This window comes from Cataglyphis hispanica, chromosome 13, assembly GCF_021464435.1.
Source record: "Cataglyphis hispanica isolate Lineage 1 chromosome 13, ULB_Chis1_1.0, whole genome shotgun sequence".
NCBI lineage: Eukaryota > Metazoa > Arthropoda > Insecta > Hymenoptera > Formicidae > Cataglyphis > Cataglyphis hispanica.
In genome coordinates, this window is record NC_065966.1 from 320,043 (window position 1) to 341,987 (window position 21,945).

The window sequence follows — 21,945 nt, forward strand, 5'->3', positions numbered from 1 at the left end:
CAGAAAAATCACCTAAGAGTTGGAAAGAAAATTGAACTTCTATCTCTCAGGAAAAAAAAGCAATCAATGGATAGGATAAAAGGAGTGTTAAAAAATAGGATGAAGTCGTGTAGTAAGAACAAGAAGAAGAAAACATAAAGATGTAATCTTTTCGTCAAATGTATATAAAATGAAAAATATTATATTTGATATAGCGTTTCATAAAATGTATCAGTAAATATTACGTACTATTTTTCGACGGTGAACCGGCCACTCTGAAAGCCACGCACGGTGTGAAAACACCGCTAAATGTCGACTTGGGTGATGCGTCTCTACAGACTAATTTGGCCGTCACAACTCGTCCTTCAGCAGCATCCCTTAGTCCGGTCTCACCGATCCACTAGAATGATCGATATCACGTCAAATCGAGAATTGCCAAAGATTACGTCATACAAAACTTCATATATATATTTTCCTACATTTATCACAGGAAACGTTCGTGATGCTGATATATAAAATACAGAAGGAAGTAGTAAAACCAGTCAAGTGTATAAAATGAAAATTAGATCGAATTAGGAAATTCTTTCTCGCGATTCCCCTTGAGCGCCGTTCTCGCGCGAGCTAATTACGGTAATTAAAGGCACCGCCGGCGCCGTTTAAGCTTCCCGTTTTCTGTATCACCACCGCTCGGTATCGCTGATATGATTGAATCGGCAATCACGATTACACGCTGTTCGGCGGTGTCGTAAACACCATATTTCTCTGCCGGACCCGCTATCATCCCGCTGCTACTTACGCGCGACTAATTGCGATCTTACACACTCGTGTAATGACAGAGTAATAAGTTATTCCACAGCAAGTTCCCACCGACCTGGAGGAATGTCCTGCCCTCGTCCCGGAACAACCTGAAGGGCGGCTCGGTGTCGGAAAGATTCCTCAGCTCGGACCATCCCACCCTTCCCAATTGCTGGGCACCGGCGATCCCGCATACAGGAGTGGTCACACCTAGTTTTGAAAAGTAATTTATGTCCGTGTTAAGAGCGATCGTCAGCGAGCGAAACGAGGCGAGAGATAATGAACGAAATGAACGCCAATGGAGGCTCTCCTCCGGAGAGAAGCGCGTCAGGAGAATTTTTATGAAGGCTGTGCTCTAAACTTTCGTGTTTCGCTTTTTGTCTTGAAAATAGAGAGGAAAAATGTATGACTGTAATCAATTCGTTCTATTTATCATCTCAAAAATATTACTCATACGAAATAAAACTAGACTGAGTTTTTTTTATTTCAGATAATTACACAAAAAGCAGAATGTTACATTTACATTTATTATGTCGAATCGTGTATTTTTGAACACGCACAGAGGCTCATACAGAAGCTGAACAAAAAAAGAAACTAAATATTCAAAATTTAAAAATATTGATTTAAGTATCAATAAAAACATATGTAAAATACTACACACACGAAAAGATCAATTTATAATATTCTTAAAAAAAAATTCCTAAAAATTATCAATTTTTTATATTGATAATAGATGAGATAATAGAGTAGATTGGGCCTTTAATCTATTTTTTGTTATATATAGCAAAATAATGTTTGGGCCGTCAAACTAATCGCTGCTTAAATTATAAGATCGTGAAAGTTTACCTTCAAAGCGAATCTCTGCGTGTGGATATATTATCTGCCCTCGCTGTGGTAGAAAGACATACGGTACTCTCTCCACGTAACCGTTGTTGCTGACGAATCCCGCAACGTTGCACTCTAGAAATATAAGATTCTGTTAGAAAATAGAAAAAATATTCCTGCAAATTATATTAAACATCATGATACATCTATTGAATTGATCAATTAAAGCTGATTGTTAAATAAAATCCGGATATGCAAATATCAGTATAGGAGTCAATTTATTTAGCCTCTATTTTTGAGAGAAGATGTATAAGCGTGTTGACATTTTATATTGCAAAATTACATAAAGTTCCTTATTGATAAAATTTAATTTTGTGTGCAATTCGTCGATGCAAACCTAAATGCAATCATAAAGCAATAGAATAGATTATACAAATCGGAAATAAAAAGTCTGTAAATTCTCAAAAGAAGATTTCTTATAAAAATACAGAATTAAGGTGTCTCTGACGATGGCAACTACTTTTTTCCATGCATGTTCATTTTACCCAACAATTTCGATGAGACAGCTTATAATTTAGGGCAAAATATGGTCCCTGGTGAGCTCCGCTGTTTTGCTCATTTGAATAAATTGCAAGAGCATCTTTGACTTGTACCGAAAAATTTTGCGGACCACGGAAAACGCGAAGAGACTACACGAATGCAAACTCCGCAAAAGGGAAGCGTAAAACGTTGAACATTTCTTTTTTCTTTTCGAGAGAGAAAAATCGCAACCGCAGGAGACAGCATAACGAGGTGTCTTTGAGAAATACTATAATTATGTCGGGCTTATTACTGAATTTTTGTAGCGGCAGTTGTACGTACACGAGATGCGTACTCCTCAAATGTAAGGCAACGTAATCTTCGCGCGGATGAAGTAGAAAAAAAAATATTTGTCTGCAACATCTCTTTCTCCCTCTCTCTTTCTCTCTCTTTCTCTCTCGTGAAAAAATTATTAAAACGTTATAAAATTATAATATTAATATAATATAATATTAATATTATTATTATATTATTTAGTATTACAAAATTATTCTTTTTATTTTTTGCAACGAAAAATATTAAGAAGTTTCAGAAAGATTGCGTTTGAAAACACAATCACTAAATAATTGTTAGCGTCTGTTATCAGAGATTGCAATAAAAATATTTTATTTGCACATGTAACATGGACAATAATTATATGTAATATTCGCAATGCAAGGTAAAAAATTGTTACGCGATATTTATTCGTATTAAAAAATACAGCCTTATGCATAGTCGCTTCCAAAACTTTGTGTATTAAGCTTAACTTCATGGAAGAGAGATGTTAAACGATGAGTATTTATTACCAGTCTCTCGAAAATCCGAGTTCACAAATTCGGTTAACCGCATATTTGATTATGCAAACGCCTTCCTCGAATTAATCTCCGATATCGATGCTCGCCAGGGACGAACATAAAATTCAATACCCTCCAATTTCGTGCGTAATGTTTCAGCGAGAGAGCAGATTGTGTATGTTTTTGCAATTTCTAATTTACATTGTACATTATTGGATAAAGAGCGCGATAAATCGGCAAGTCCCCGGTAAGGTCTATCGAATTTAATTACACAGCGCCGGGGAACAAACTTGGCTCGCAGAACCTGTTCGATCGTTCGAGAGAGTCCATTTGGACATTGCGAATTTATATTCTCCGTAACCGGGGCCGCCGATCATTTATAAATTATATACATCGGGACTCCGTGGTTTTTTTTTCACGCGGGTGATGATAATGCTCGATGGCGGACAATAACTTTTCGCGCGATTGCAATCGACGTCGCGATAATAACGCGCGGTTATTTTATGAAGATATCGCGCGCTGTATTATTTAAATTTTCTCTTCTTCTTCCTCGAAGATAACTTAATTCCACGAAATGTCATTGTAAGTCGTTGTAAGCGTTCTTGTAATTTGCAGATGCTAACGTTTTTATATATGATACATATAAAATATACATATAAGACAAACCTAATATAGACAGAGATTGACAGCGCATCCATAAAAATTGTATATTTATAAATTGTTGTGATGTTTCCTGAGCAACTGAATAATTTCGCTAATCGATGAAGAAATCTGCATGTATAAGAAAACTGTTAAGAATTTATATGACATTCTGTCTATTCATAAATTTTCACGTCGCTTCTCGGACTGATAATTCAAAGGCATCTACTACTGATTCTTTATGATAATGTGGATTCAGCTACGAAAAATATACCGGTTTCTCGTGTTGCAAGAAACAATGTCAGGGTCAATTTACGTTTATCTAAGTTAAGTCTAATTAACATCAACAGAGAATCGCGCCTCTCGATTCTCGATTTACGACTACTTGCACTCCCGTGACGGTACGACTTTCCGACTACGGGATCCGGGATATCAGCGTCGGATAACGATCAGCTGATTAACGATCGTCGAGTTTATCCCGTGCGAGCAAGGGTCAGCGACTGCGAATCCCGGTCGCGGTTGAACTCTGACCCTCCCCCGCTATAAGACGACGATGAATCCACCAAACTAGAAATTGCGTCCGGTTCTCTGTGGACCAGGTGATAGATAATGTCATCTCGCGCGAAAGCTGTCGCTGACCTGTGATCGCGCCAGGCCTCGATAAGGCTAATCGCTCACAGTTAGCCACGCATACGGATCCCGTATATTTATCGAATTTTTTTGCGATGTTCTCCTATGTTTCTCTCTATCGCTAATATAAAATAATTAATTATGGATCGTATATGTAGGTGACTGTTAGGAAGTTGCTGAAAGTAAATAGCTGTTATTTTATACCGAGTTGACAGAATGATATAAATCATTACGCACTTGTAGATGAAAACCGTTATTTTTATTACCGTATAATGCGAAAAATATATACATTAATAAAAATAAAATTTCTTTTATAATATTAAAAAAAAATTTTTTTTTATTTTGTTCACTTGTTATAAAATAATAATTATCCACAATTTTAACAATTTTCTAATCATTGTATATATACGATTGATGAATTAATTTACGCGAGTTCGCGTACGGTTATAATATGATACGAGAGTCTTCGGTACTCTTTAATGATATTGAAGATTTAAAAAATACATATATGAAAAAAAAATAAAATTACGAATAAAATGAGGCTTTTTGTTTTTCTTTCACAAAAAAAATCATATTTTATAAAAAAACATTTAGTTTTTTTTTTATATCTTTGATTACAAAGTCCTTTAAAATTATGGAAATATGTATATGTGTATATTAAAAAATTATATATACCAGCTATATATTGCAAAACAGATTTTATTGCTACTCGATGACACGTGGCGATAATCTTGCGATGATCAGCAAATTAGTTTAACACGTACTTGCTCAGCGTTTAGCTAGATTCTTCTGCGCTTCTTGCCGTTGGCAATAATTACGAATCTGAACGCGCGGCAGATTACGCATCTGCGTAAGATCATCAATTATAAACTGATGACATCAGCGTGTCGAAAAAACGTTGAAAAATAAACGAGCCAAATGTTTTCTTAACGATTCATTCAAATCTTAGTATTCCGTTGGAACGTATCTTGAACTCGATCAATTTCCATCGCGATTGTGTAATTTCATATCGGATAGCCGTAAATTATCTTTCATGGAGAGTTGATTTAATGATTCTCTGAGTTTCCGTAATAATCTCTACCGCTGAGCTTCGTCGATCTGCGCGAATGTATGTACGTGATAACGCGGAGAGATTCCAGCATTACGTTTTCAATCTGCGAACATCCCTGACTCGATATCTCGACTTCTGACGCATCATGCGTCACGAAAGAATTCTAACTACATAACTACGGCAAATCATTATCATTCAAGCTGGCGAGCGACGGCTTCCGGCTACCGATGGCGTATCGCGCGAATGGCCTTGACACCTGTTGCTGGATTGACACACGAGGATATTGCGGTGTCATTCGTTTAATTGAGTTGCAAATTAATATTGAAATATATAAATAATAACATTATATTTTCTCAAGCACATAAAAAGTTTAATTATTGCATTTAAAAAATATTCCAAAGTTAAATATATTAAATTTCTAACTGAGCATTTTTTTTAAACCATTGGTCTTTCTTATAATATATTATTTTCCTTTCAATTTTTTACAAATGTAAAGAATACAAAAACAAAAAAATTAAGCAAGGCTTAAGTTGTCAACGCGCTCAGAGCAAAAGTCGTACCATGTACTACGAGATCTTCTGCCTTTCTCTCTCCGAGAAGAAATCGACATCGATCTGCTCATTGTTTCTTGCGGTACTTCTTCTACCAGTACGCCGATGTCAACTAAATGCTAAGAACGCTTGCCTTTTCGGTTCCATTGCCATTGGTGGCGGCAAGTTATCTTCGGGAATCGCTTATTTATTGCTTGCAAAACAGACACGTGTGGCCTTGGAAAGAGCTGCACGCTTGACACGACCGCTTGGCCCCGAGAAAGCCCCCGAGGAACGTGAGTTCCTATAATTTTAGAATACTCGAGTATTACGCGAAAACGAGTAATTCTCAAAGAGAAGGCAAGAGAATTCTACGATATTTCCTGAAAATATATAATAGCTAGAGAGATTAACTTACGAACAGCTGATTCGATCAGCTGATTCTGCGCGCACAGATTCTGACAGATCTGCTCGACTTGCTTGAAATTCTTCGACAAAGTGGAACGAGTGATTCGTTCAACGGAAAAAAACGTTCGAAAAAGTCTTTCTTTTCCGTAAAGACCTATTTGTTATTCGAAGCGAAGTAATAGTCACCGTGAGTAATATTCATCGCCGATGACGATTGGGAGCCGCGACAGCAAGTGTGTTAATGGCGTCTCGGCTCATTGATTGTAATATTTTTGTGGACCACGTCGCATTCAGGCGTGCACGCCGAGCATTAGTCAAGTCAACAGCTTGGGAAAGGCTCCTCGAGAGGGTTGAGCCTTGATTTTCCTTTATAACGAGCCCCATCAATTCTCGCAATTTCTTTCTCAGGACAACATCCGCGGAAGAATGTTACCTGCGCTTACCGGTTGCAAAATTCGCAGCGCGCCTCGAGGAGAACGAAAATGGATTTTAATACGTGCGCGGTGACATTGAGTCATTAGTAAAACGATATTTTGCCGTAGTTCCCATGAATATTGGCCATACGGAATTTACGGTACTATAAGCGCAAGTCCTTGCATTATCAATCTTAATCGATAATGAAACAAGGAAAACAGGTTTGATAATCTTCTCTCTCTCTCTCTCTCTCTCTTTCTTTTCCTCCTCTTCCTCCATTCCACTTCAAAATAACGCATTAATATCATTAAAAAGATGTAAAAAGATAAGAATAATTATGAGTGCAACAACTTTTTTTTACAGTGAATCAGACCGAATCGGAAACACAACGATCGCTCTGAAACGCTTGAAATCATCCACTCTTAATTCCCGTGTTATATCTAAAAGCCAACATTGTTGGAAAATTTAAATATTCTTATATAATTGTTTTATATAAGTTTTATATAATTATAATAAATTTTCCAACTGTGTAACGCAATGTAATATTTTTATGTCGGTATACGCGAAGATGAATAAATATGATAAACGCTTTATCGTGACGTTTCCTTGGTGCACATTAGTTTCAGTACAGCATGAGAACGAAAATTCCAGAAACTCACACAACGCTGAAAGCTGAAAGATTTCCATTCTCATCCTCTTCTATTTACCGTGATTACTTCTCGACGCGCCTATGCCCGTGCTATTTATAACCCATTTGCGACATTCAAATAATTTGCCCATATTTCGTTTCGCGTGAAAGATCATAAATCGTCACGCAATTATTCGCGCATTCAATTTCTTATCCCGCAGGTAAAAGTCTATTATTCAACGGAGTAACTAATGCCATAGATGCAAAGATAAATCAGATATAAGAATTAACATACGATATGTTTTTTTTTTAAATTAATTCTAGAAAGAGGTTGAGAACAAAATTTAATTCGTCTACGCTACGATTTTCGCTGCGGATACCGTTGCACGATTCATCTTCAATTCATCTTCGGCATCGTATACAATACATCACCGTTCTGTCTCTTAGGTCGCGATTTTCATCTCGCACATTAGCATCTCGATGATTTAAGGCACCTCTTGTCACAATGAACATAGTATCTCGATGATCTCTCTTCATCGGTGTTCGTCGTTATATCGTATTGCAATCGCTGTTATCATTATCCTTGCTAATTGCAATGCAATGCAACATCATGGTATATGCGATTAAGAGCCCATTCTACTGTAGCGGTGCAAAAAATTGATAATTTTTTATCCTCTAAAGTAGACTGGGCCCTTAATATTTATCAAACGCAAATGCGCTTGCTTCTTCTTGATCCGTACATTCGTGATCGTGTATCTGCGTGAATACGTGTATACCGACCATCTGCCGAGATGGTCTCTACCTTTGAAATGAACGATAATTTATGAGCGGTACGGAACGATCGAAGGCGCCCGCGCGCATTCGATTTTCTTCAACTCGATTATATATTGCGTCTGTCCTTCTATTATTTTTTTTTTTACGTAATATCGCAACATGGAGATTGATACCTAGTCCGCTAGAATGCTTCAACTGAAAACTTAAAATCCCTTTCTAAAAAAAATTTCTAGATTTTAATTTGAATCCAGATTCTTCAAAAGAGTCATGGATTTCGATTGGGAAATTTATAAAAATGCAGATTAGAAGTGTAAAGTGTTTCTTAAACTCTTAATCTTAATCTCTAATTATTCTCTCTTAAATATTAATCTCTAATTTAAATCTATGTGAAAATGTTGTACATGTAAATTTGTTTGCTGGTCTTATTAAAATTAACAAGTCGAAACAAAAGATAAACTTAGATTGTGTAATAATAAATGTGATAATTAATTCGATCGTGGCTGTTAGAATTAAATGTCCAATATGTAGTTTGCTAGTACATTATTTTTATTTTTAATCAATTTTCACATTTCTACTAATGTCGGCTAATATCTCATGTAAATATATATCGTAATATGTAATCGTTGATAATTAAAATAATTAATCGCAAATATCATTTTCTAGATATTTGTTTAGTTCAATATTACAGTCGAACATTAGATAAAAATATAATTTATCATTTATACTTTTATATTTATCATTTATTAATATCATTATTGTTCGGCGATATTGTGCGATATTATTTCTTCGGCAAGAAATTCAAAATGCGTACGTTGCGATAATGAAGACCTCACCAAGTACTAGACATGAAGCGCATAAGTGATGCTTAGAGATTGTGCCGAGGTTTCACTGTATAACACAGAAACACGTACTCTCGCACGATTGCATCATTACTGGAGCAGTTCCAGACGAGCAAGAACGTTCAAAATGTACAAGCCACGAGGTGGAATCTCCGCGTGACCCTCCAGGGTGAACTACGAGCCCTATGGTAGGAGGTAGCAGTCAATCGCGAAGTATTCTTGACGGTAGAAACCGAAGATGCTTAAGATCACATCTGCTTATAGTCGATAGAGTCACAATAATATTAGAAAATAATAACATACGAAAAAAATACAACGCAATAAAAATCTGACAACAACATTACCTGTAGAATAAATAGAAAAAGAACTGAATTTTTTGCCATAAAATACGATCTTTTCTTTTGTAAAAAAAAAAAATCTTGTTTTCTTAACCGTAAAGAAAAATCGTGGAAATGCAGTTTTGAATCTTCGTTGTTCCATCCTCGATAATTCTCCCGCGCCGTCGACGAAAATTATAATTATTTGCAAAATCGCAGAACACGAAGGCGAGAAAATTCCCGTAATAAAGAAACTCGTTGGGAGATCTTTTTTCAGGAACACATTGCAGATGTCAGCCCGCTGACAATCGATCAGCGACGCAGCATCACTTTGAGGGAACGTGAGCTGTCAGCATTGATTACGTTGATTAGAAGACCCAAACCGGCGAAATAAATAGAATAGAATCTTTCACCTAAAACACAAGCTTGAGAATCGTGGTTTCTATGACTTCTCTGCGAATCGAGGGTAATTGTAAGGAGGAATTTTGAGATAAATTAGGGCCGCGATGCATTTTGTGTCCGACGTTGCAGATACGAAGTAGTGCGAAAAACGAGCGACAAAGCGAAAGCCGAAACGATCATCGCCGCAAATGAGTTTCAGTATCGGTCGCTTGCACGAAGCTAATTATTTTTGTCTGGTCACCCACATCTCGTGTTTATGTATCCTTGATTAGAATATTAAGAAAAATCTAAATGCAGATGCATGGTGAAACTGTACTATATTAGACTTTCACGATTTGCTTACTATAATAATAGACGACTGTCTAGTCTCTACTTCTTAATGTGTCAAATAATGAGGATTTGCCGGTGAATTACCTCAAACACGACATAATTCAATTAATTTTAGAGGCATAATAAAAATTTTTATTATATTTTTATTTATATCTCTGTATATAACAATCTCTACATGTAACAAAAAAATATGATAAAACTCGAAATAGCAATTGCGTGAATTTATTTACTTATTTACACCACAAATGTTAATAGAGTGGAAAACAGTTAATTTCTACGGGAGGGAACAAGATAATTATTAGCATTGAAAATACGTAAATACTAGTAGTAGACGATCGCAATGGAACGTTCGCCGAGTATTGAACGGGCATCGTAATATACGATCGAATGAGAGAGTTTGCTTTAATAAACGTGGAGAGCACGCAGACTTTCATCGTAGAAATTACCGGTCTTGCGTTCTATTATCGTTCGCGGAGAGCAATTCTCCGGACGAAGGGATAACCAAGAGTCTACCGCCGCTCGTTGATTGCAATGCACGATATCCATTTTCAATTTCATCGATTCGATTCAATGGATAAGAACCGCGATAGACACCACTATTCACGTACAGGCTCTTTCTCTAATCCTTACATGGGACGCTTACTCGTTTCATCGTAGACAAATTAAGCTGTCAGGTTGTTAAGGTACATTGTTGGACAATTCTAAATGCGCGCGTTAAATATAGATATTATTTCGACATCGATTTATACCTCTCGAGTATCTCGCATGAAGAGATTTATAAATGTTTAAAATACTTGACTTCCCTCTCTCCGATCAGCCAGGCGAGAATCGAATACTTTTCCATTCATAATGTAATGTAATAATGTTGAAGAGGAAAAAAGAAAAGTGTGTTAATAATGATACTCAAATATATTCGGAACTTGATCTACGAAGAATCTTAGGAGCCTAATGTACGGATTTTTTTTCGCTCATATTTCCCAAGAGTGTTATTATAGGCGAGGGAATCCGTTTCTTATCCGGGTCAGGGTCTAGAGAATCTTCACTCGTACACGAGCATAATTTTCCTCGTCTACGTAGGTCCAACTTATACACGCGCGGACGGTTACCTGTTTCAGGTGCGGAAATTAGAGATTGATGACGATGAGCGTGATGCAAGGTTGCCCGTTGAGGTCGTACGGGTTTAGTTTTCCTCCCGACAGCAACAAACCTCTCCCCACCGAGAGATGATTCTCATATACATTTTGATTATCGTAATTCCGTCTTTCGTACGAAAACATGATGTTTACCGATGGATACCGAGACAAGAGTGATTTGTCGGATTAATGACGTAAATAAATCTTCGGGTATTCATTAACGACCGCTTGATGCACTCATCGTGCCATAAAATCTTCACCACGATACGCGTTACAGTCGCATTCGCATTAATGTTGTATAAAATTTATTTATTAAAGCATAAATAAAACATAAATAAAAATGGAAAAAATAAAAGTTGAATATATATGTATATAGAAATAAATAATTAATCTCTCTAATGACGTTTTATCAGTTTTGTAATCTCAATTAAATGCAATCAAGTTATAATTAATTTTATACGCACGAAAATCTTGCGCACAAAATATTTACACCAATATATCAACATATTTAAACACTAATAAAAACATATATAAAGTGCCAAAATTTCCAAATATTTTTCAAAAAAAAAAAAATAAATAAATAAATGAATCTTAAAAATTATCTTTTTTTTATACTGCAGAGTAGAGTGGATCCTTAATTTTGATGTCCTTTCTGTTCTGTCTCTTTTTTTCTGGCCATTGCAACCGTTATACATATTTTATGCGGTCTTTATGATGTGCGACATAAGTTATAGTAGAAGAGTGTAACAGGACGCGAGGAAAAAATCGACGCGGTAAGTGGTTAAAAAGCCGACGTTGCGTGCTTGCGACGAGACGATTGGTACATAATTTGGGGTGTTTTAATGCTCCTGAGAGAGCCGCAGATGCAGCAATAATGGACGATAATGGATTGTTGACGATAAATAATCTTATAACAAGGAATTCATTATTTATAATCCGAAAGTTCTTTGTGCTTGTGCGTCAAAAAGTTTAAATACAATATATCAAAGAAATGATAAATTTATAATTGTTGCAACAAATATCGTAGCCCATAGTGTGGTTTATCACTTTATTCACTCTCTACCAATCTTGCTTGCCAAAACACAACGAGATTTTAATATTAAAAGTAATATGATATAGTTAAAGGAAAAAGAGAGAAAAAAAATGAGAGAAGTGAGATCTGTAATTCAAGAATCATATCATAAATCAGAATCAATAACATATGGTCTCTATTCGTGTGATAGAAAGCCTATTGAAAATGGCAAGCGTATCCGCTACTGTTTCAATAAATAATCGCACAAGATATATTCTCTTGACACTTTTGAAAAGTCAAGGTTCCATAATCCTGATTAATATCCTTCGGTTTATACAGCTCACAGTAGAAAAAAATTAACGTCGAATGTAAGCTGATGAATTTAATAACCAAATCATTGCATTATATATGTCTCTATTAATTTTTAATAACATCATTGTATTATATAACTGTATTTATAACATTTGTGGTACGATTATAATCATACAATTGAAATATATAAGCGTAAGGTACATGCGTCAATAATCAAAACTAAATATTACTTTAATTAACAATTTCAACGCGAATCTCGCAAATCACTCGGCTCGCTTCTTTCTGACACATCGCGTTGCTTTAATGCCACGTATATAGCAGGCGATTTAGAAACCAGACAGACGGAGCCCGCTCGAACAGCTGGAGCAATCATTTTCGATGACGCAGTTCGATTGAGAACGGTATGCCCGCACGCCGAGAAATCCGCTCGACCGCCAGATGAAAGGGGTAAACCTTGCGGTACGCGATGCGAAATTTGTTCCTCGCAAATATAAAATATTTGTACCGGGAAAGATCGATATTAAAAAATGCAATTAAATAAGATAATGTTTTTGTCGTCTTCTTACATCGAAGACATTTCAAAAATATATATTTATTTATTCTTTTATATAATTAATTTTATATTTTTCAAGATATATCAACAAATGTACTTGATAGTGGATTTCCTGGAGCATTACTCGAAAAAAAAAAAAAAAACATTATAGCCACGCTGGCGATTTCATTACCGGAATAAATCGGCGATCTCGCAAATTTATCGGCAAAAAGATCGAGCCGCCGCAGAATGTGGGTTTCCCTTATAAATTATAAGGAGCCCTAACGCACACCCGGCAATTCATCAGCTACCCCGTCAGGAAACACACGCGATGGTACCCTGCTGTGTACACGCACACATATACGTATATATACACGTCGTCCTCACCCCTCTCCGCCCTTCATCGTATACAATTATGTTTCTTCTCACAGTTTTTAACGATGTAAAAGGCGGTTCCCCACGTAAGTGCGGTATTCACTTAGGCCAATTCCCAAAAATTGTTCGAGTGAGATTCTTTAAACGGGGGAAAAATCGATCGACGACGACGTGGACGAGGATGAGGAGCAAAGTAGGGAGAAAGGGAGAAATTATCCAAATTCGTCCGGCCCGGTCGGGCGATTTAATCGTGCGACGTTCGCCACCGCGTATGTAGGATAAACATTAATGCAGCCAGAAATTGCATTGGTCGAGCGGGATGCGTCATTTTTGCGCAGCCTCACCTCTGCCTACGGCGACCAATCGCGATCGACAGCTTAAAAACGGTACTCCGGAGATATTGCCGGTGAATTGGAGAGGGAAAGGAGACGACACACTTCCGGGGTGGCTACACCTGGTGGTACACCGATACCGTGTACGGCGACCACCTAACGCGGACGATATTTCGATTACCGGTCTGGTTGCGCGAAAAATTAATGACGGTGTAATAAATAATATCGCGGTATTATTATCATTATTATTATTAATATCGCGACGGGAAAGGAGGGCACTGTATCGGCTACGGGACATAATCATACATTCCTCCTCGTTTTTTATGGCATGAAATAATTATATATGTTCGACAGTGCGAAGGAATTGAACGACTGTTGTCATGGAATCTTGCGGTAATATTTCATTTTACTTGCACGTGTACAAGGAAATAATTAGCTTTATTACACGCTCCAAGCATTCCCGCATTCGAGAAATTTTTGCTGTCGATCGATATCGCAATTTCTTTGCAGTTTTTAAGAAACACCTTAGAAAATTTTCTAAAAATTCAGACACATTCTTATTTGAATTTTTAGATCTGGGTGTCTGATAGAAATTTCAGATAATCTGTCTTAATTATCAAAGCCGTTTTTTTGAAAGTTCAGAAGAGTTGTTCAAAAATTGAAATATGTCTGTAAAAAAGCTGCAGACTCTTTATATAAAGTTTCAATCAGTTTTTTTGACACAGTGAACATTTGGCGCTTCCATTTCGTACGGTAAAATATGATGATAATTCAAGAGACAAATAATCCATAAGACGCAAATAACTCAACCGAAATGAATCGCGTCCATAAATACCGCTGTGATTCGCGACGACGAACTAAATCCACGAGAATTAGCTGGATAAATCCGCCGTCTGTGCGCGAACGCTTTTGCTCGATTTAGACCAGCTGGTCAAGAGGAAGTAACGGAAGGTGCAATCGGAAATCATTAACGTTCGCGCAATGAGTTGCCACTTGCTCCGTAGCGAATGATTTCATAATTAGGGCCTTAAGAATTTTTATACTTTACCGTGGATATCGTTGACGCATATGTGAAGATCCTCCCGAAATATTGGCAAATCGAAGTTACATTGGCACGTGCAGGAACTGTTCGGTACAAGCAGGCTCGAGGAACTCGAGGAACTACGGGAGTAAGGGCTGGCGGTGCCGCTGCTGAGTACTGTACAGGCTTCTGTACAGGAACCTGTAACAAGTTTTATAAACGACTTTATCTCGCGACACGTATCTTACGTGATTATTTTATATAGATCGTGGTTTTTTATTTTTAAAACTCAACATATTCGATTTTAATCTACTCTCTTAAAATGAATTACCGATTAAAGCAGATTTCACCGAAGATCATTAAAGATTTCACTGATCTTCAGCGAAAATAATCACATTTTGCTTTTCCAAGAAAGTGTAATAATTTTACATATGTAACTTTTTAAAAATTTGTTTATTAATTTTGCATTGCGCACTATTTTTGAGAAAAATCTCCACACACATATAGATAGATTTTTTTTCTCTAAGCAAAAATGTGAATATATAAAATTAATTAAATATATCAGGTTACATTTTAACACGGTTAAAAATATGCACGGTTATCAATCTGCAATATTTCCTTGGTTGGATTTTAAAATTGAATCTTTATTTATTTAATTTTATATCCAACTGTAATTTTTATTTCTCTGTTTTCAGTCATCACTCGTTGTTCTTGTCGCGCATTAAAATAAATCATCATTAACGTTAACGGTAAATCAACCAATTTCTCGAAAATCGACAAGTTGCTCGTGCGTGTAACGTGGTTCACGTGGAGCGTGGATCTCTTGATAACGCGAGATTGTCGAAAAAGGTGACATATGAACTGTCGCACGTTTCGTCGGGACACGCTGTATAATCCAGCCGAGCAAAGACAGGTCGGACAGCTGTCAAACCGTTACATCGTAATTTCACGGTTAATCCGTTACGAGCGTCCTTTTATTTCGCGTGTAGCGCGCGCTTGTGTCATACAATTTGTGGGCACAAAATCGTCGCTCTCAAATCATCACACTTTGCACACAGCTTCCGTGTACCGGAAAATCACGCGAATCGAAACGCAACGATACGCAACGCATCGTAATGTCATCATTTCCACCGCATCGCGAGACAAATCGAATAGATAGAATTGAGGCGTCGATGAAGAAAAGAAGCAAGAAATTTTTTTTACATTCATCTAGCTATTGCCGCCATTCTCGATATGATTTGTTTAATCGTCGTTTCAAATTTGATTTGTTTTTTCGCAGATTGCAGAAAGCATGGGTGATGATAATTATAATGATATTATAAAAAATGTACACGTATTTACCTTCGATGGTAAAAATATCGCCATCGGAGTGCCTGATGACTGACAATTCCTGGCAGCGAATGACGATTTGCAGGAAGTAGAAGCAGCTCGCGAGAACGAGAGCTAGAGAACGCATCTTCCCCACAGCATTCTGCAAAGATAAATAAATAAATGTAGATCGTAAATGAAATTGACAACGAGAGAAAAAAAAAGAGAGCGGGAGTTTTATGAGTTTCGCGTCGTGGAAAATTCCAAGATCATTATTAATGATCGCTTTTAATCCCATGAAATTATGCAAGAAACTTTCATTTCCATCGCTCAGTCATAAACACGTATTTGTCAACGGAATTTCACGCACATAAAAAATGGTTATCGCGAGAAAAATATGTAGAGATATGTAAAGCAAATGAGATATAAAAGAAACTTTTTTCTCGTATGTTTTTTCGTTACGTTAATGAATTAATTATCTACATGCAATAGCGATATGATGGACTTCTTATATATTTGCTCGAAGATCGCTCACACGCGACGTACAAGCATGAAGAAGCGTAGAAATACACGCGAAAATTGAAAGGATATTAATTTAGCCATTAGAATCATTTAACCATTAAGGTAATAATTTGAATTTCTTTGGTATACAACCGGTTGGTGAAGTGTTATGATTACGGTCGTTAAGTAAAATTGCAATTAACCCCAGGGCCTTCGTACACAGAATCGAATCTTCGATGTTTCCCGCGTTTTTTATATTTCATAATAGATGTTGGTACATGCTGGATGTAGTTTGCGAGAAATTCACGAGGCACAAATCCATCTTTTTTTTTTCCGAATTAATAAATTACAAGAAATGCAAGAATTAAATTTTTATCATTATAATCATCATCATAATAGATTTTCGATTTTTCGAAGACGATGTTCGCCGAGAGTTCTGTCAATTCCTGTCAAATCATATTAATTGTCAAAATAAGTCGCAACTATATTGGGCTTGATTATATATTCTAATTCCTCTCTCGCGCGAGTGATAAATCGCTGGCCAATGATTACGCCTCGTCATCTGAATAATTTCATTAGTCTCCAACGACAGGCGCAACCGCAATTTCGGAAATTCTGCCGCAAGAATCCGAGACGCGAGAATGAGATGGATATGTATGTCTGTCTGACTGGAAAAAAAAAGGACACGATCGTCATTATTAATCAGAGGCCCGTTATCGACGTGCCTCTACTCTTTTTTTCAAAATGACGAAATGAGATATTTGACATCTGCTTAATCTCGCTGTTTATCGCGTCCTTAAATGTAAATCTTTTATGCAAATCGGCGCTAAAAAAAGCGCATGACAAAATAAGAAAAATGTAAAAATTCTGTTACTCTTTGAATTTTGTGCAGCGTGTTATTAAAATTCAATTAAAGAGCTCGAATCTTTCACTTATAATAATCATTTACATCGCACGATCCGCTTGTCTTTGAGAAATTTAATAAGCGTTGTAAATGATTAGTTTTACTCACCTACAACGTGCGTAATCACTCTTTCATAATAATCTTCACGCTTAAGGGATCTCCACAACGGCAGATGTCGGAAATTATTAATGCCACATCGTGATTATATTAATATCGAATCGCGTCCAAAGTCCGACTATTGAATCTTAGCGCGGGTAAATGCTAACGAGTGCGCGGTAATTATACCGCGCGCTCTCGACGAAATTGTGTTAATAATTTATTAACGGTGAGACTTTCGCATCTTTCGTATTGCACTCGTGCACAGGATTGCACTTTGATTAAATTTTCTCTCTTCTTCCCTCTCTTTATCCATCTTTGCTCATCTTGAAATTACATACATTGACATTACACTTAAATGCCTCTTAGTTGATGGAGAAAACGACGATAAAAAAAGTGTAGCTTTGACAGAAAATTTTTTTTCTCCTTTAGACAGATATAAGTGACATTTTTCGTGTAAGAATCAGGCATTAGAACAAGATTAGTCTATTAAAAAAATTTTAAGTTCGGGATAAATAAGTCTGTTAAGTGAATTATGAATTCACCATCTGTCTCATCAAATGTATTTGTAAAAACAATAGATTCTCGTCTCGGAATTCATTACAGTATTTTTCGGAAATTCGTGTAAAGCAAACAAACTACCAATGTTTCTCGATGGCTGATCGAATACGCAAGACACTTGGAGGAAGAAATTTGATGGATTTTAAGTAGTCGCTGATTTAAAAAATCGTCTCTTGGTCCCAATGTCTATAAATCTCTCTAAATCATAAACGTCACTGCTCCTCTAAATAAGCGCGATTTCAATAGCGATACTGTTCCAAAAATTCAAACGTATTAAATTATACAAATTCTACCGATTGACGCTTTAATGGGATGCTAATACATTATTCTATTGATTGCCGAAATTATTGCCGATACCGTATAACACATTTGAATAAGGAAGATGCTAGCATTACAACTATCTTCTTTTTATCAGATGTTAAAAAAGGCGTTAAAAACTATATTATTCTGTGATATTTTAATTCCTTTTATAAACCGGATTTATTTATTTGATTTTTCAAACAATATAAACATAAGAAACGTTTTTTTTTTTTAAATTTTGACAGCTTTTTGCTATTATTGTAAAACCAAAACATCCATAAATAATGAGTTAATGCGACTTGGCAGGAAGTACAAGACTTTTCCGTATGTACCTCTTTACAGTCCGTCAACACCTGCACCAGATGTAGACGTTTGATTTGCGTTCTGCACGTTTCAACGCGCACACGTGCTATCTTACGCGTGCCATCAGCTCGATTGCGCATAACGTTAAGCTCCTTGCCCGCCGGTATTTCTTGCTCTATTGATCCGGTCTTGTAAGCGCGCGCGCGCGCGTGCAATTTATATTGATGCTCGCACGAGACATAAACGACGTCCTCTAAAGCACGCATTATACCCGCCAAGGAGATTCAACGTACGATAGATATAATATACCTGTGGTCGGCTCTTTACCGGATACGTGAGCTATCCTTCGAATTTCTTTCGTCCGAACATCACCGTTGCGTAATATCGGAACGCGTTTTTTCACATTCAGCATCTTGTCTTGTGGCACTAATCTAGCGAGACGATTGTAGAGAATTCTCGCATAAAAAGTCTTTTTTTTTGTATCATCTTTAAAATTAAACTTTTTAATAAAATTTGAAAGACATATTCTTTACATTTCGTCTTCAGAAAATGTAAAAAAAGATATTCGATTTTCTAAACTCTTTAAAGTAGACTTTAAAGTTCTTAATAATTAACTTAATAATATTATTTAAACTCTGAATAATGTTAATCAATAATATACCTAATAATGTGAAACATTATTGCTACTCTTGCCTAAAGCGACTTTTTGCTAATGAAGATTTTACTATCTAGCTTTTGATCAGCGGCAAATTATTCGTGTCTTCGAGTGCGCTTATAAAATAATAAAGATACAAAAGCATACATTTCCTCTTTTATCCAAGTAACTTCTATAATTTTATGCGATCCGAACTGCGTCTAAAATTTAGAAATAAGAAGATGCGTCGTTCCCGCTCGATGTGCCGTGCAATTCAACCAATTTGTGCACGCACCTATTTTCAATCGACAAATTATAGTGATTTAGATAGTGCGAACTGCATAGGTAGATACGTGTTCATATGTCATAGAGTTATTTCATAATAGTGCCAACAGTCACGGTCGATAAACGAAATGATCGCGAAATAATGATAGAAAGCAATGACTTTTAGACATGGTGACATAAATGTCGAAGAAGCCAGTTTTTCATCGATGTTGAATTTATAGGTGGATTCGAAGAGATTCGGTGATAGAGTCTACTATGCGAAAGAGATAATCTGTGTTTAAAAATCTGCGATTAAGAGCCAATTTGGATTGATTATTATCTGAAATAAAGCTCGAGAGTATTATAAATTCTCCGATATCCATTATGATAATTTACGAAAAAATCACCGTAGTAAAAATAAAATAATTTTCCAGTAAAAGTGTTACGAGGCAACGTCTCGTAAAGAGTTAATTTATTCGGAAATCTAACAAAATTCAATCACATACACATTTTACTTTCAAAGAATGTTAAAAGTGACTACCGAGACCACTTAAAGGCACTTTCTCGATTGCTATTGAGAGGAAAAAATTAAGATAGCTTTCACTCACACAAATATAACAGCGACATTATATGGATATACACATCGTACTTTATGCAGTGCAATTAATATCGCACGAGAAGAGCGGGAATCGGTTTCAGCCTAAAAATAGCGGTATCCGTGTGTGTTTTAATGTAAAAATTATCGTGCTTAAATTATTGACGTGCACAGACGGACGTAGATTCGGGATCCAGGCCCGAAACCTCGCCGCCGTCGACGGCGATTGTAACACACGGGATATATGTATAAACGAAACCCCGTTATCGCATAAATACACGCGAACCCAATGCTAATAGCGGCGTTTCGCGTGCTCTCGCAATTGCCATCGCCACGAAAAGAGCAGTGCATTAGTATTCCGTGCGATTCCTTCAGTTCTCCTCATCATTGCGCCGAAATATGAACAGCAACCTTTTAAAGGCGACGATATAAAAACCACTTTTTGAGTTTTCGTTTCTCTTTTGCGAGTTTAACAACAAGTTAATTTAAATTTTTACTATAAAAAATTTTCTAAAAATTCAGATACTTTTTGTCTGAATTTTCAGATCTTTCAGAATGTAAAAGAAATTTCAGACAATCTGTCTTAATTATCAGAATTTCTTTAAAAGTTTAAAAGAGAGTGTCTAAAAATTCAGATAGTATGTCTGCAAAAAAGCTGCAGAAACTTTATTTGTGACTTGAAGTTTCAGACAGTTTTTTTTTTTTTTTCTTTTACAGTGAAAATGGAAAATTGGCAGAAAATTGAAAAACATAACTTGTTTCGTAAATACTAGAAATGATTAATTATCTGTTACAAGATAGAAAAATAACGATGAAAAAATAGACTGTCAAACTTTTAATCTGTTAAAAAGAATTATACTTAGGAACACAAATGTTCTGCAAAAATATTTTTCCTATGAGAAGATCACCGTATTTAAGAACGATAATTTTCGAGATAAAATAGCCAAATAATTGATTGAAATGTTGATCTGTCGGATATCCATTATCGTCATTATGGTATTATGTCATCGTTGCCGTGTTTATTGTAACCAATAGCCTTTGCGAGCATTAAAATTTCGCAAGACGCAGAAATTTCTCTTCTGTTAGCGGAATAGATCGCGTATAAGAATTTATGTTTCGATGATGACATTGATACAAGGTTTAATGATTGCGCGCGAGCTCTGAAGATTTGCATATACACCTATATGGCATCATAATGTATGAAATTTTTCGATAACGTTACGCTATCGAATCTCGATGCCTAATCAGGCAAGAATATCAATTGACGCGCGGTCCGATTACTGTTCAAAAAATTGATGCAATTTATTTTTTATATTATCGTTCTCTGATAAGCTTTGCCTGCATAATTTCGCCGGGTAGTAACTTGAATTTTATGAATATAAATTTACACAAAGTTTTATTTTGCTTTTTTTTATTATACGACGATGAAAATGTAAAATTTAACATATTATCGTCGTAAATAAAGATAAACGAGATGGTACGAAGGTGTGTCATAAGATACATTTTTTAATCATTTTATAGATATTCCTGAGATATATTATAAATTAGATTTTCCTCTTCGCCAAATTATCATAAATCGTAGCTTATTTATTTTCAACAGACTTTTTCTTCCTCGATCGAGAAGAATTGTTTTCGTGCAATTAAAGAAGTTGCATTTTTATTCAGGCACAGCTGTTTTTTAATACATGATTCCTCCCGATATCGACGATTATTTCGGCATTCCTTTCGTGGGATTCGATCGCGGAAGGGGCGTTGCCCCCTTTCGCGCTCACGGCTCGTAAAAGTCGATAATTAAATTGTCCAAAAGTGTCTAATTAATTGCCGACGACTTTGCCGGTCCGCTTTTAAA

The 21,945-nt window shown here is 36.1% G+C and overlaps 1 protein-coding gene across 2 annotated transcripts in view; it reads right to left on the reverse strand.

Moving 5' to 3' along the window:
- The window catches only part of LOC126854127 (uncharacterized), a 73,381-nt gene that overhangs the window by 7,464 nt on the left and 43,972 nt on the right, over nucleotides 1-21,945 (reverse strand). The window contains exons 2-6 of one of the 2 annotated variants that reach the window (XM_050600525.1): nucleotides 15,972-16,101; nucleotides 14,658-14,831; nucleotides 1,621-1,734; nucleotides 851-984; nucleotides 229-379 (exon numbers count right to left, since the gene is read on the reverse strand). In XM_050600525.1, the coding sequence (XP_050456482.1) occupies nucleotides 229-379; nucleotides 851-984; nucleotides 1,621-1,734; nucleotides 14,658-14,831; nucleotides 15,972-16,086 (688 nt within the window). In that variant the 5' untranslated portion in view covers nucleotides 16,087-16,101. Of the gene's footprint in view, nucleotides 1-228; nucleotides 380-775; nucleotides 985-1,620; nucleotides 1,735-14,657; nucleotides 14,832-15,971; nucleotides 16,102-21,945 lie in introns of those variants that run through there. The other variant, XM_050600527.1, reaches the window with a different exon arrangement.